Source organism: Mus musculus, chromosome 7 (genome assembly GCF_000001635.26).
Source record: "Mus musculus strain C57BL/6J chromosome 7, GRCm38.p6 C57BL/6J".
NCBI classification, from domain to species: Eukaryota; Metazoa; Chordata; class Mammalia; order Rodentia; family Muridae; genus Mus; species Mus musculus.
Window position 1 is genome coordinate 112,416,174 of NC_000073.6, and position 14,216 is coordinate 112,430,389.

Below are 14,216 nucleotides of genomic sequence, written 5' to 3' on the forward strand. Positions count from 1 at the left end.
TGATGTTTTCCGCATTTGGGGGGGCGGGGGAGGGGGATGACAATTCGGTAATGTCTCTCTTCCCAAGCAGCGGACTGATAGGCTTCTCCTTCCAAACTGAAAATGGCAGCATGCCCCACCCAGGTGGCTGATCAGAGAAACTACCTCAGCAGGCCAGAGGTGGCAGGGGCCAGCTGGCTCCACCCCACCCCTCCAATGGAGAGACTGGCAGGGCGGCTGAGTGAGGGGCAGATGCAATATGGGGACTGATTATTTTCAGAAGTTTCACGTGGGGCAGAGTCTCCTGTTTCACCTGCTCTTGATCATCTCACCTCATTGCTGACTCGCTTGTAAACGATTAGTCTGCAGCGACAATTGGCTGATGGAAACGTGTTATATGTGCATGGCTCTAAATACCGAAATGAACCCTCAGATAAATGGTTTTGTGTCTCAGGAATCAAAACATATTCATGTGGGCTTGCCGGAGGCCCTCTGAGGGTAGCGTTCATTTCATCTCTTTCTTCTCGGTGAAAGAGCCCGGACAAAGCCCTGATTTCATGTGGGAGTCTGGGAATTAGCATGGGACCTCTCATTACACTAGGCACCTGGAGGGATTTACCTGCTGGGCCTCTGGTTGGATTCCAGTGGGAGAAGTGGAGAGAGCTCAACTCAGGGGTGTTCTCACAACAAAGAAAGCTATTTTTAATGCCATTGTAGGGGAGGGGTGAGGCCAGCCTTACCCAGCCTGCCGAGTCTTCTCATCTTCTTGCCTAGGGAAGGCTGGTTTTGAATTTCCCTTATTCACCAGGGACACACCCTTCTGCACAGAGCTGACTGCCTCCTTCCACTCAGTCTTTGAGGATCAAGTTTGTTTTGCCTCCATTCTTCACCTCGGCACATGTAAATGTATAGAATAGCAGCTATACTGCACCTGAACGGCCACAGCAGTTAACCGACCTTCTGCGGGGGGGGGGGGGGGGGGGGCACCTGCTGTCTGCTCACTCCCCTGCACCGTGGGAAAGCTTTGTCTGATTCACCTTTTGAAAGGATTTGCTTTTCTCCTTGGCTCTCAGTGTCATCAGTGCGTTGTAGGCACTGCCCTCCCTGTAAGGTGAAGAGGCAGAGTCACCTTGGAGTCACCTTGGAGGAGCTGGGCTGGCATTGTTAGGGAACCTGTAGGGACTCTGCTGCCTTCTCAGTGGGCCTCAGTCTCAGACAGACTCTGCCTTTCTATACTTGTTAGCTACAGATCCTGAACTAGCATCCTGAGCCTTCAGGGGCAGCTGAAGTAGTTGGGCTCATTTTTTGCAGAAGAGGGAGAAGTAGGGGGAGGAGAAGAAAGGGGAGGGGAAGAGAGAGGGGGAGAGAGAGAAACAAAAGCCATGGCAACACAGCAGCTCACCAGGAGAGCCCCTGGACCCACCCCCATGATCATGACATTCGGTCATCAAATTCAGCTTGTCCCACCTGTTGGGTGCTATAAATTCTACCTATGTTTTATCCTGTCCACTCCTGAAAAATGCAGTACTTAAAGTAAACACTGAATTTTCAAAGGAAGAGGCGGAGACACTAAGAGGCTCAGGTATTCGACTAATTGTCATTGTTCATGTCTAAACAGGCCAACCCGCTGTGGCCAGCCTGGAGAGTCTGGGGCCTAGACCTCCAGGCTACACAGCCCTACTCTGTGCCCCGTCCTGCCTCTTGTTACCTGCATTTTCCCTGGTTTGGGTGGGAATCCATCACCAGCCCTCACAAACAACACACTAGCACCCATTCTGTCAAGGTAAATCTGGGAACACAGAACAAGCTGCCACTGGATAGAACCAGTATCCTGGGCTTCCCTCAGCCGAGCATGCTCACTCCTTAGGATAGTACATAAATCATGAACTCACTTAAAATATGATACCATATCTATTGTTGTTTTGTTGTTTGTTTGTTTGTAACTGAATTGCGCTGTTCTGTAGCGTGAACTTTGTAGAGGACAATGCCATGTTGCTATGTCCCTCCCTAGGGAGATGACACTTGCTTATCCTACCTGCTGATGGAGCTATGAACCTGGCTTAGGATGCAGGTGTCATGGAATCATACCCCAGCCCTAACCTGGACCGACCTGGGAGGTGGGAGCAAGAGGATCAGGAGCTCAGGCTATGTCTTGGCCATGAGTTCCAGGCCAGCCTGGGTACATAAGACCCTGTCTTCAAAAAAGTATGTGTGGTACGAGAGGGATGCTGAAGGGGTGGCTCAGTGAGCAAGAGTGCTTGCCGTGCAAGCATGAAGACCTGGGTTTGACTTCCCAGCACCCACGTAAAAGAGCTGGGAAAAAAAGCACCATAGAGAGCCAGGCACAGCTGCACCTGTGGGACAGAGTGCTGGACTAGCCAAAAGGGCAAATTCCACATTCAGTGACAGATCCTGTCTTGAGGGAGTGAGACTGACAGCATTAGAGGAAGACTCGGTGGCATCCCTGAGTGAATGCATAGCTGCATGCCCCTCCCCCCAAGGGATACAACGATAAATGCACACGTTCTAAAGAAAGGATTGCATCCTGGAGCTAAAGAGCACAGAGGGATGGGGAAGCAGAGGAACTGAGAGAGGGTTTGGGGTTTGGGGGTGAGGAGAGGTGACTCTTGCAGGCTTTTAAAGGACTGTGTAGAGGGTCAAGACCTTCCAAGAGGAAGGGAGGATATTAGACACTAGAGAAGCCCTTATGGTCCTGTGTGACACTGGAACCAACAGCCTGATGCTGAGCAGTGGTGGCACATGTCTTCAGTTCCTTCCCCATCATAGAAAAATAGACAGTATGTCCACAGTAATTTGATGTGTGCACAGATATGTGTGTGTGTGTAGCTTTGGCATGCACGTGAGTGTAAACAAGGCCTCTGTAAAATAATTTTGGGCCAGGTGTGGTGGCACATGCCTTTATTCCCAGCACTTGGGAGGCAAAGGCAGGCAGATTTCTGAGTTCGAGGCCAGCCTGGTCTACAGAGTGAGTTCCAGGACAGCCAGGGCTACACAGAGAAACCCTGTCTCGAAACAAAACAAAACAAAACAAAAACCAAAAAAAAATGGAAACAATGCAACTTTATATACTCACAAAGTATATCGGTTCTAAGCACAGCTCCCAAGGGAGAGACCAATAAGTTGGGACTCTTCATTACAGCTCAGTGATGCTCACTTCATGCCCCAGAATCTTTGTGTGTCCTTGCTGTCTCCATCTGTGACACAGGGCTGGTCCCCCCACCTGTCTCCCTCAAGGGTTCCTGTTGCCATAGTCATCAGTTTTCCAATGGGAATGGCAGGACTGGAGAGTCAGCTCAGAGGTTAAGGACACTCGCTACTTTTGCAGAGGATCTGGGTTTGATTCTCAGCACTCATATGGTGGCTCACAACCATCCGGAACTCCGGTTCTAGGGAATCTGATGGCCTCTTCTGGCCCCCATGGGTACCTGGGATGCACATGGTGCACAGACATACATGTACAAAAACACTCATATACATACAGTATAAATAAGTCTCAAATTAAAAAAAAAAAAAGTTTAAAAAAATGAGAATGATGAAGTCAGGCGTGGTGGTGCCTTTAATCCCAGCACTTGGGAGGCAGAGGCAGGTGGATTTCTGAGTTCAAGACCAGCCTGGTCCACAGAGTGAGTTCCAGGACAGCCAGGGATACACAGAGAAATTCTGTCTCAAAAAACCACCACCATCACCACCACCACCACCACCAACAACAAAAATGAGAATGACAAGCATTTAACTTCGTAATTGGATTCAGAGTCTCAGTCCCAACAGCAGAGCCAGAAAGGGGCCAAGAGAGTCTCAAATCAAAAGGGGCAGTTTTCTGTAGGGGAGACATAGGCAGATGCCAGGTCAGGTGGTACACTCCTTCCAGAACTGCCCCCTGAATAATGGTTTGCGTATGAACTGCTCTGGGGTCAGCTCTCTGACCTGGCCTCTGACATGAGCTATCCAGCCCCTTCCTTGCCCAACAGCCAGCAATATTTTGAGCCCACTTGTCAGGATTTCCCAAAAAAGCCATCTGCACATTTAGTTCCATCTCACACCCCCCAGCTTTCTTCCATGAAAGGAAATGTCCCTGCCCTCAGTAGTTTTAGCATCTCTCCAGCAAACCCTAGTGCAGGAACTCCCTTCACCCACACCCACCCCCCAGTGGCCACACAGGTGTGAAGATGGGGTGTGGAAGGACGCAGTTACTATCGTAACAGAGAAATCCTGGTTCCAAGTCACACTGACCTGAGAACTGGGAAGGGGCAGAGGAGAGGGAATAGCAGATAGGCCACAGTGTAAGACCCTATTATACAACAAAGCAAAACAAAAACAAAAAACAGGTTCAGTGACTGTGACAGACCACATACCGACAATGTCACAATATCCCCCTAGGCTCCATGATTACCACACTGGCCTGACAGTGACCCACACCTACTTGCTTTTTGTCCTTAAAAGCTTGGTCCCTGTGCTTGAATCCCAAGACTGGGAAGGTAGAGACAGGTAAGTTCCTGAGACTCACTGGTCGGCCAACCTAGCCAAAATGACAACTCCAGACCAATGAGAGCCACTGTCTCAAAAACAACAACAAAAACCAAAGTGGGTGGCATTGTCCTCTGGCTTCCACACTCCAGTACACACGTGCATGGGAACTGTGGTAAGATTTTTCTTCCAGGGGTGAGGTAAACATCTACCCACTTAAGGACAGACCAAAGTAGTCCACCAAAGTTCACTGGGGAAACCACTGCGTTCACTGGGCTTCTTTAGAGAGCAGCCATATGGGAGACTCAAAGCAGCTACACTGTAAAGTCTGCACCCAGGATGGACAATGGCTTCCCACAGCTGAATAGAGAAAGTCCCTTCCCATTCACCTTTCCTTGCCTATACACTCTAGCACTTCCCCAGACCCAGACCCAGAGCCACTAGGCAAAACTGTAAACAACTGGCTGAGCAGAGTGACTAGGCTATTAGATGAGGGTCCCATGAGAGCCCCCACCCCTCCTAGGAGGGAATGCCATCAGTCTACAGGCTGGGTTATAATGGGTTCTTGAAAGGACCTGATCTGAAGATGACAACTGTTTTTGCAATTACACATGCATAAACAGGTACACACACACACACACACACACACACACACACACACACACACACACCAGTGTAGCTGTTGCTGCTGTTCTTAGGCTGTTCTCTGGTAATCTGCTAGATGAGTTTTGTCTTAGCTACTGGTTTTTAAAATTTGCTTCTGTAGCTGAAAGTCAGCTATTGTACTCTGGGGGAAAGATTTCCTCTGTCTGTCTGCAGTTCATTGTATTGTAAGACTCCTGAAAGACAGCTAAGAGCATCATCTGTTTCAAGAGACTAGAGGTGATCCCTCCAAATCTCATCTGAGTAACCCTCAAAGAGGTCCTGCCTATGTCAGGGTGTGGTGCTATACACCTTTTTTAAAAATTTATTTATTTATTTAATGTATGCGTGCTCTATCTGCATGTCAGAAGAGGGCATCAGAACCCATTATAGACTGTTATAAGCCAGCATGTGGTTACTGGGAATTGAACTCTGGAAGAGTAGCTAGTGCTCTTAACCACCAAGTCATCTCTCTCGCCCCAGTGCTGTACACCTTTAATCCCAGCACTTGGGAGGCAGAGGCAAGTGGATTTCTGTGAGTTGGAGGCGAATGGGTTTACATAATGAGTTCTAGGCTAGTCAGGGCTACACAGTGAGACTCTTTCTTGGAATAACAAAATAATTCCACCCTCAGTCTACCATGTCCCCAAATGTGTTTGAGGTCTCCCATCCTCTTGCTCCCTGCTTCCTGTGCTCACTGGCAAACTGGCCTTTGTAGGCCAGCACACAATCCCAGAATCCTTGAGTGTGCACAACAAAGTGTTTTATAACCACCAGAACAGCTCCAGAATGTGCCTGTGTTCAGCCGTTCCTTTTCTCAAAAGGACATTGGTCTTCCTGGATTAGGTACCTGGATGTACCTGCACTTACCGGTCCAAGCTTCCCTGATATGGCTGGCAAAAAGTTAAACCAGGCTCTGGTTGGAGGCAGCCATAGCAAGACTAAGGCTGTGACCATTTTATTGAGAGCAATTAGACTTTTATACCCTTATCAGAAGCAGAATATAGTGACAACTGCCAGGATCAATACAGTTGTTTGCTAGAATGATGTCTGAAGGCTATACAGGGTACACAAGAATAATGTCTAAGACCGATTGTCCTGTCAAGCTTCCATGCTTCCTTGATTTTTAAAAGAGCATAACGAGAAACACAAAGCTGTCTGAATTTGTCACTGCCTGAGGGAATGCCTTGGTTCCTCAGGCACCAAGTGACAGGCACACAGTGGCTCAGAAGCCGTGGACTCTAACACACATCTCTCAAGGTAGCTAGGCCAGGCCAACTCCATGGCTCTTTTCAGGAACCCACTATGTTTCAGAAGACTGCCAAAAGACTGTGCTAAGACCCCAGGGTCCCTAAGGAAGATGTGTATATGGTCCCTTGTGTAAGAACTGAGCCCCTCCCCCCACATGCTTTCCAGAGTTTTTCATGTCACACACATGGCTTCCTGAGAGCACACTTCCCTACCCATGATCAAAGAGGTTTCCAAAATACTCTGGCACACTCCTCTGGCCTCTTCCCAGGCTAACAATTCTGGTCACCGATTAAGACCCGGAGCTCCTGTGAAATACTCAACCCAGTCTACAGTCACATGACTCTTAAGTGTGTATTAGCTTCCTGGGACTGCTAACACAAAGGACCAAGGACTGGCTGGCTTAGAGCAATAGAAATCAGCTTTCCTTAGGGTAGAGGCTGGAAGTCCAACACCCAGGTGTGTATTGAACCAGGGTGCCTAAGATTGTAAGTCAGGATCTTTCTATGCCTCTGTCAAGCACTCACTGGCTCATGGCCCCCTTCCTATCATGCCCCCTCTGATCTGTGCTTCCCTGTGTTCAGATATTACTCATATCTTAAACTATCAGCCTTCCTGAGTTGGTTGCCACCATACTTAAGGGAATATGCTCACTGGCAGAATGGCCTTCAAAGACCACCACTAGTACTTTAGAGTTTATAAAGAGTTCGAGGCCATTCCAAATGTGTCTTCAATAATCCTGTTTCCAAGTAGGGTCCCACTCTGGGGGACACTGTTTAATCTGTAGCATCTGCTTATAGGGAAAACTTCCCCAGCCATGTGTCTTTTGAGTTTTATTATAATCTGTTTTGAGATGGCTAGTTAGTCTCCAACCTTATTGAAGGAATGCGATCTTTTTTTTTTTTTAAAGGAACATGGTAAAATACAAGGAAAACACTGTAAAAGTAAAGGTGACAGCTATGTGACAAGAAGAGATTACAGTTTATGAACTCTGTCTGAACTGAGCTCTGAGACGCCAACTTTCTCCCCATTATCTTAATACCTTAGTTACCTTTCAAGTGTTCTCCAGTGTGCATGAGCCTCCATTTGTCAAACTCCAATGTCAAGTGTATAATGTCTTTTACTTTTTCACAAGGAGTGGCTGGACCTGAAGACATTCCAAAGTGTTGACTCACCTCGCAATGGGAAGGCTTCTTTTGTATATTTCAATTTGATTTACATAGTTTAAACATTATAAACCCTAAAAAGACTTCTGGTTATTTTGAGTCATGTTTTCCGACATGTTTCATAGCTTACGCTTTTCTTTTTAGTTAATTAATATATTTAAAATTTTAATTATTGGGGGGTAGGTGGGTGGGAACAAGCCATCCATCCATCTATACGTACATACATACATAAACACACACACATGTGCATTCATGCAAGCATGCATACATGTATGCATGCATACTTGCATGCAGGGAAAATATCACAATAGTTTCTTTTTTAAAGCTGAGTGTACTCATGTGCTCCAGGTTCAGTCAGAGACTATCTTCAAGAGAACAAAGTTGAGTGACAAAGCAGGGGACCTCTGCTAATAGAGGTGGCAACGGACTATTTACTTTCCAGATTGCCAAAGCCTCACCAATTCTAGACATTCTATCATGACCCTTAGCCAAATTTACACCCACAACGCCCACACTGAGAGATCTGTCTCCATCCAGATTCAGAAACCTCATCATCATCCTATCTTATCCTACTCTGCCGAGGAAGAATCCTCTTATTGGTGTCTAAGCTCAACTTTGCTAGCTGCAGAGCTGGTTTGATGTTCTGAAAGGCAACATGTAACCAATAAGACTGGCTTTCCTTTAAGCTTTGCTAAGTGACTTCAAAGTATATATATATAAAATAATTTCCAAGAGGGTTATATATAGATAAGTGCATATGTGGGCAACTTAAAAATGGGCAACCTTGAGGATGCTATGTTTAGGACATCTTCCCCCCACACAGAAAGTTAACAGCAATTTGTGAAAGACCCACAGGATATAAGAGCTAGAAGTAGCCTTAAATACCCAACACCAACATGTGGACCACTTATGTTAACATCACCTAATGTGAGGTGATTTTAACCATCTGTACTCTTTGGTTTCACCTCACATTAATTGAGTCAGAATCTCTGGAGATGGTGCTAATATTCACAACAAACTTGTAGGAGATTGCAGCTCCCCCAACTTCCTCATCAGACTCAAGAATCACTATTCTATTCCATCAAGAAATGGAGAGTCAGAAGCCGGGCAGTGGTGGCGCATGCCTTTAATCCCAGCACTTGGGAGGCAGAGGCAGGTAGATTTCTGAGTTCGAGGCCAGCCTGATCTACAGAGTGAGTTCCAGGACAGCCAGGGCTACACAGAGAAACCCTGTCTCAGAAAAACAAAACAAAACAAACAAACAAACAAAAAACAAAACAAAAACAAAACAAAACAAAACAAAAAAAACAAAAAAGAGAAAAGAACCCCCCCCCCAAAAAAAGAAAAAAAAAGAAAAGAAATGGAGGGTCAGAGGCTTTTGAACTGTATGGACTTGATGCTAAAATCAGAGCTTATAGTGCTGCAGTTTTGGAAAATGTCTTCTTATATCTGAGATCCTTGACAAGAAGGGTTAGTGATATAATCAAAACACAACTTCACGGTGGCCTCACTATCTCTTGAGGGTGTGCGTGTGTGCCTGTGCCTCTGTGTGTGTGTGTGTGTGTGTGTGTGTGTGTGTGTGTGTGTGTGTAAATCATTCCAGGTTAGTAGACACAACATCTCTTCTTTTTTAAAAGAATATTTATTCATTTATTTCATTTTTTAATGTATATGAGTACACTGTAGTTGTCTTCAGAAAAGGGCATGGGATCCCATTATAGATGGTTATGAGCCACCATGTGGTTGCTGGGAATTGAACTCAGGAACTCTGGAAGAGCAGTCAGTGCTCTTAACCACTGAGCCACCCCTTCAGCCCTACAAGATCTCTTCTGTTTGGTAAGAGGCACCAGGAAAATTGCTGTGTTTTGAAAAGGTGAAATGGCAACTCTTGAGCAGACATAAGTGAACTCATGCTCTGAGTGGGACCCATGGGTCATCATGTTGGTTAGACTTTGCTTGTCACATATGGGTTAGACCACACAGTGGTAGACAGTTCCCAGAAGGCTGTAGGAGCAGTAACTCCTCAAATGGAAGCACAGCAGACCTAGCAGGAACTTCATGTGGGAATGGAAAGGGATACAAGATTTCATGAGTTCTCCATGTCGAGACCATCATGTGGTCTTGTTTTGAGACAGTCTCACTAGGTATATAGCTGACTATGACATTAAACCCCTTCTGTCTTCACTTCCAAGTGCTGGCATTATGGATGTGTCAAAGCACCTCTGACCCACATGGCCTCTTGAGAAAATGTCTTTATTCATTTCTGGATGCCTGGAGTGTCACACGTGACACATAACACACACACACACCAGATACTGCCCTATATCCCCATGTCCCTCCTAGTGTATTTTATGTTGCTTAGTTTTGGTCTACCAGGCACAAGCTAGAGACATCTGAGAAGAAGAGACCACAATTGAGAAATGCCCCCTATCAGCTTGGCCTATTGGCAAGTCCGAGAGGCATCTTCTTGATTAATGATTGCTATGGAAGGGCCCAGCTCACTATGCATGGTGCCACCCCTGGGCAGGTGGTCCTGTGTTGTATAATAAAGCAAACTGAGGAATCCAGGAGAGGCAAGGCAGTAAGCAGTATTTCTCCATGGTCTCTGCTTCCGATTTCTGCCTCCAGACTCCTGCCTTGACTTCCCTCCGTGATGGACTGCTACCTTACAGGTAAAATAAACCCTCTCCTCTCTAGGTTGCTTCCGGTTCTGGGATTTATCAGAACAATAGGAAGGAAGTTAAGACACACATTCTCATCACCAACATGCATGTCACTCATCAACACGTGCCTCTGGCTGAGAACAGACACTGCTGCCTAGCTGGGCACTAGATCACAACCTAGTGCCCAACTGCTGGACCGATTTCTCCAGCTCAGTTCAAAATCTTGCTCCCTCTGAGTCAGAGGTTCAGTCAGATTCCATCAGTGTGTGTAGTGTACATGTGGAAAGCCCTCCTCAGAGCAAGACAGCCACCATCTTCATCTAAGCAGATGTGAGAACTTGCGACCTCCCTTCCCACTCGACTCCTGACCTAGAGACCGACCCTGTTTATTGATGTTCCCTTATAGAAGGATGGAGCAGGGACAGTCACTGAATTTTCATCTCAATTCTGGCCACTCCCTCTTGTAACCCTACTAGGTCATTCTGTCCTAATTCCACGTGGTCACTGGAGGTGTTAGAGTAGTAGTCTGTTGAAGATTAGCTGAAGGGGATTCCATTTAGACAGTTAGGGGAAGTCATCCGCCCTGGGGTAGAAATTTGCAGTAGTGCAGCTGCTTTGGGGCCCGCCCACATTCCTGTAGGTGACTCCTTCCCCAGGCTCTGTAAGTCTGATAAACTCATTGGATCCCAAGCTTGATTTCAGGGAAAAGGTAATTTGGTGGTGGTGCTCTGGGAAGGAGACATAGATATTTGTTTATGCCCCATCACGGAAAGAGCTGTGGAAACAGTTATGTAACTCTTCCCGCTGGTGTATGACCAAGGTATCCTGAAAGAATGGGAAAGAGATGGTCAAGCCACAACTTAGGACGAAGAAGCACAGTAAAAGTACGCAGGACTCCTAAACATCTCCAGCATGAATCTTTAAAACTGCCTGGTGTGACTCCAGCGTCAGGTCAAGAGAGTCTGGAACTAATTCTATTGCTCTTGGCTAGATAGATGAGCGTCTGCCGTCGTGGACTTCCAGCTTTGTTTGAGTGTGGACAGGAGAAGGTGGAAGTCCGCAGATTCATGCAGAAGTTGAACGGGAAGTCTGTTGGGACCAGAGCCCATTTTAGATCCTTGACTTCTTTGTGAGACAAAAGTACTAACAGTATAGGAACCCATCCATGCAGGAGGTAGAGCAAGAGACCGCAGCAGCTGGGAAATAGGGTCACAGGGCTGATTCCCTGCGGATTCTGACGCGTGTGTGTGTGTGTGTGTGTGTGTGTGTGTGTGTGTGTGTGTGTATGCAAAGCAGAGAAGTGAAGGCTTCCAAGCTCCAGATAAGACCTCACGTCCCCCTAGCATGCACTTGCCCCTGCGTCTATAGCCCCCAGCAAGCGGCAAGCCAGGGCATCCTCGTAGCCAGGGCAGCCCTGGGCACGGGGGCCCCAGGCGCAGCAGCTCCTCGCAGGGCGGAGGGCGGCGCGAGGGAGGGAGCGAGGGACGGGAAAGGCGAGCGAGCTGCCTCAAATGCCTGGAATAATTCCGCTTCCGTTTGGAAAGCCGCAGCCTCAGTCCCGCCGCCGCCCGCCGCGGCCGCCCAGCTCCAGCTCCGCGTCCAGCCGCCATGGCCACATCCCCACAGAAGTCGCCCTTGGTCCCCAAATCACCCACTCCCAAGTCGCCTCCGTCCCGCAAGAAGGATGACTCGTTCTTGGGGAAACTCGGAGGGACGCTGGCCCGGAGGAAGAAAGCCAAAGAAGGTAGGAACAGCCGAGGCCGTGGGCGCTGCAGGGATCGGGAGCCTGGAAGTGGGAGACCCCCCTGGCAGTGCCTGGGCGCGCCTCTCAGTGTCCCCATGTCGCCTCCAAAGCCCTAACCGGGTCGGTGTCATCTCTGGTCCACAGGCGGAGCCCAGGCTTTGGGTGGCTGTTGTCCCAGAGCCCAGGCCCAGCCGGTCCCCTGTGCTCTCCCCTAGGCCGCTGTCCCCGCCCTCTGCGCGCCCGAGGACTGGCATTTGCCAAGTTTCTGCTGGAAAGTTTTCTCGGGCGCCGTCATTCCCCGCTCTCAGCCTTCATTGGTCTGTTGCGCCGTCGTTTCCTGGGCGCCTTCAGGTCTTTTGCTGCAGCTGCAATGGCCTCCTTGGATCTCTCGCGGGCTCCCTGGACTTGTGTGGACTTTGATGATCTGTATAAAATGTTAGTTGACTGACTGAGAGAAGAACGTGCCGAAGTTGGGGGGGGGGGGATTGAGGAATGGTGAGATAAACTCACTACACCTAAGGACTGTGACCCTGCTGTGAACCTGGACATTCCATTCCAAGTTTTATTTAAAGAAAAAGAAAAGATTTCTTTTTCCCACCACAGTGAATTGCAGCAATCTCATTTTTTGTTTCCAGAATAGTTTCTGTGGAAAGTACTTTTTCCCCCGTAGGCAGAATTTACAACTCACATTTGGGCGTAGGAAATGCAGTGATGATTCTAAAAATCAATGTGGCGATAGGTGTGTGAATAAAAAGGGGTTTAAAATGTTTTCCTCTTTGGCATGGCTGGGATTGGATTTAGAGGGCCTTAGGTCTACTGCGTGAGCACCGCGGTCTTATTCTTTCTCTTTTGAGACTCTTTAGCCTTGTGCTTAGTCTTGTGTAGCCCAGGCAGAACTTTGTGGTCCTCCTGCCTCGGCTTCCAAAGTATTTGGGATTACAGGCCTGCCCAGCTTGGTGTTAATTGATTGTTCTTTTCTGTGGTACTGGGGGTTGATCTTAGGGACTCTGATGTTAAGCAAGTGTTTTACCGACACGGTGTTTCTAGCCCAAGTCTCCAGATCATTTCAGGAGTTTACTTTAGTAGGTCTGAGGTGATGAACTAGGAAATGTCTCATGTTCTTAGTCTCCTGAAGTATGGAAAGCACTTTGGTGTTTAATTAGCAAACTCAGTGCATGAGCTAAGTGTCTGTTGTCTAGATTGTGGCATGAATCTAAAAATCACCTCACCCCCAAGTGGTTGTTGTACCTAGTCCCCCCTTATTTCTAACAGAATGACTCCAGGATGCTCATCGAATGGCCAATACTATGAGCTCTTCTGAGCCTGATATAGTGTGCTTTTCCCTGGACATGTATATGGTAAAGTTTAACCTGTATGTTAGGCACAGTAAGAGGTTAACATGGCTGAGATGGCTAAGTGGGTAAAGGCACGTGCCACTCCAGACTGGGGATTTAGATCCTATGTAAGGTAGAAGAAAAGAGCTGACTCCACAAAGTTGACCTCTGACCTGTGCCAGAATACCCACATACATGCATCATGCACACACAATAATGGTAATAATAACAACAGATAGTACTTAGTATTACAGGCATTGCAGTGCTGAGACAGTCAGGCTGATACTTGAGCCAATAACAAAGATGGCTACTAAGTTACCAAGGCTGCGTATACAATGTGTATCCATAGGATTCCTATCCCAGGAATGAAGGAAGGTTTGGAGTGAAGCAAAATCTCATCATGCTAATCAGAATGGTGTGCAACTTAGGAATTATTTCTGAAATTTTTTTCATTCAGTATTTTGCAACCACAGTTGGCCATAGGTCTCTGATACCACAGACGCAAAAATAGTGGGCAGGTGTGCTGGTAAACCATTAATTGTTGTAGTGTGGGCAAATGATCATGAGATCCTAGCTTGGAAGTCCTTTTTCTAGCTTGTGTTTCTGGTATGGGCTCATCCATCTGACAGATGGCAGTTTAGAATTACTGAAGCTCATAACTGGCCTGCAGTGCCCATCCCACTGCTAGCACCTTTGAGAAACGTTTTTATTGGTCCAAAGTTTACCAGTGTGTGTCCACTACTTTCTTGGAGTCTGATGTGACGTTGACCTGTTATTAGACGCGTTCTCACGACCGGCCAGGAAAGACGCAACAAACCAGAATCTTCTGCGGCAAAACTTTATTGCTTACATCTTCAGGAGCAGGAGTGTAAGAAGCAAGAGAGAGAGAAAACGAAACCCGTCCCTCTTTTAGGAGAGTTATATTTCGCCTAGGACGTGTCACTCCCTGATTGGC

At 47.4% G+C, this 14,216-nt stretch overlaps 1 protein-coding gene across 2 annotated transcripts in view; it reads left to right on the plus strand.

Moving 5' to 3' along the window:
- The first annotated feature begins 11,532 nt into the window (after positions 1 to 11,532).
- The window catches only part of Parva (parvin, alpha), a 163,983-nt gene continuing 161,299 nt past the window's right edge, over positions 11,533 to 14,216 (plus strand). The window contains exon 1 of one of the 2 annotated variants that reach the window (NM_020606.5): positions 11,533 to 11,927. In NM_020606.5, coding sequence (NP_065631.3) covers positions 11,792 to 11,927 — 136 coding nt within the window. In that variant the 5' untranslated portion in view covers positions 11,533 to 11,791. The remainder of the gene's footprint in view (positions 11,928 to 14,216) is intronic. The other variant, XM_006508051.1, reaches the window with a different exon arrangement.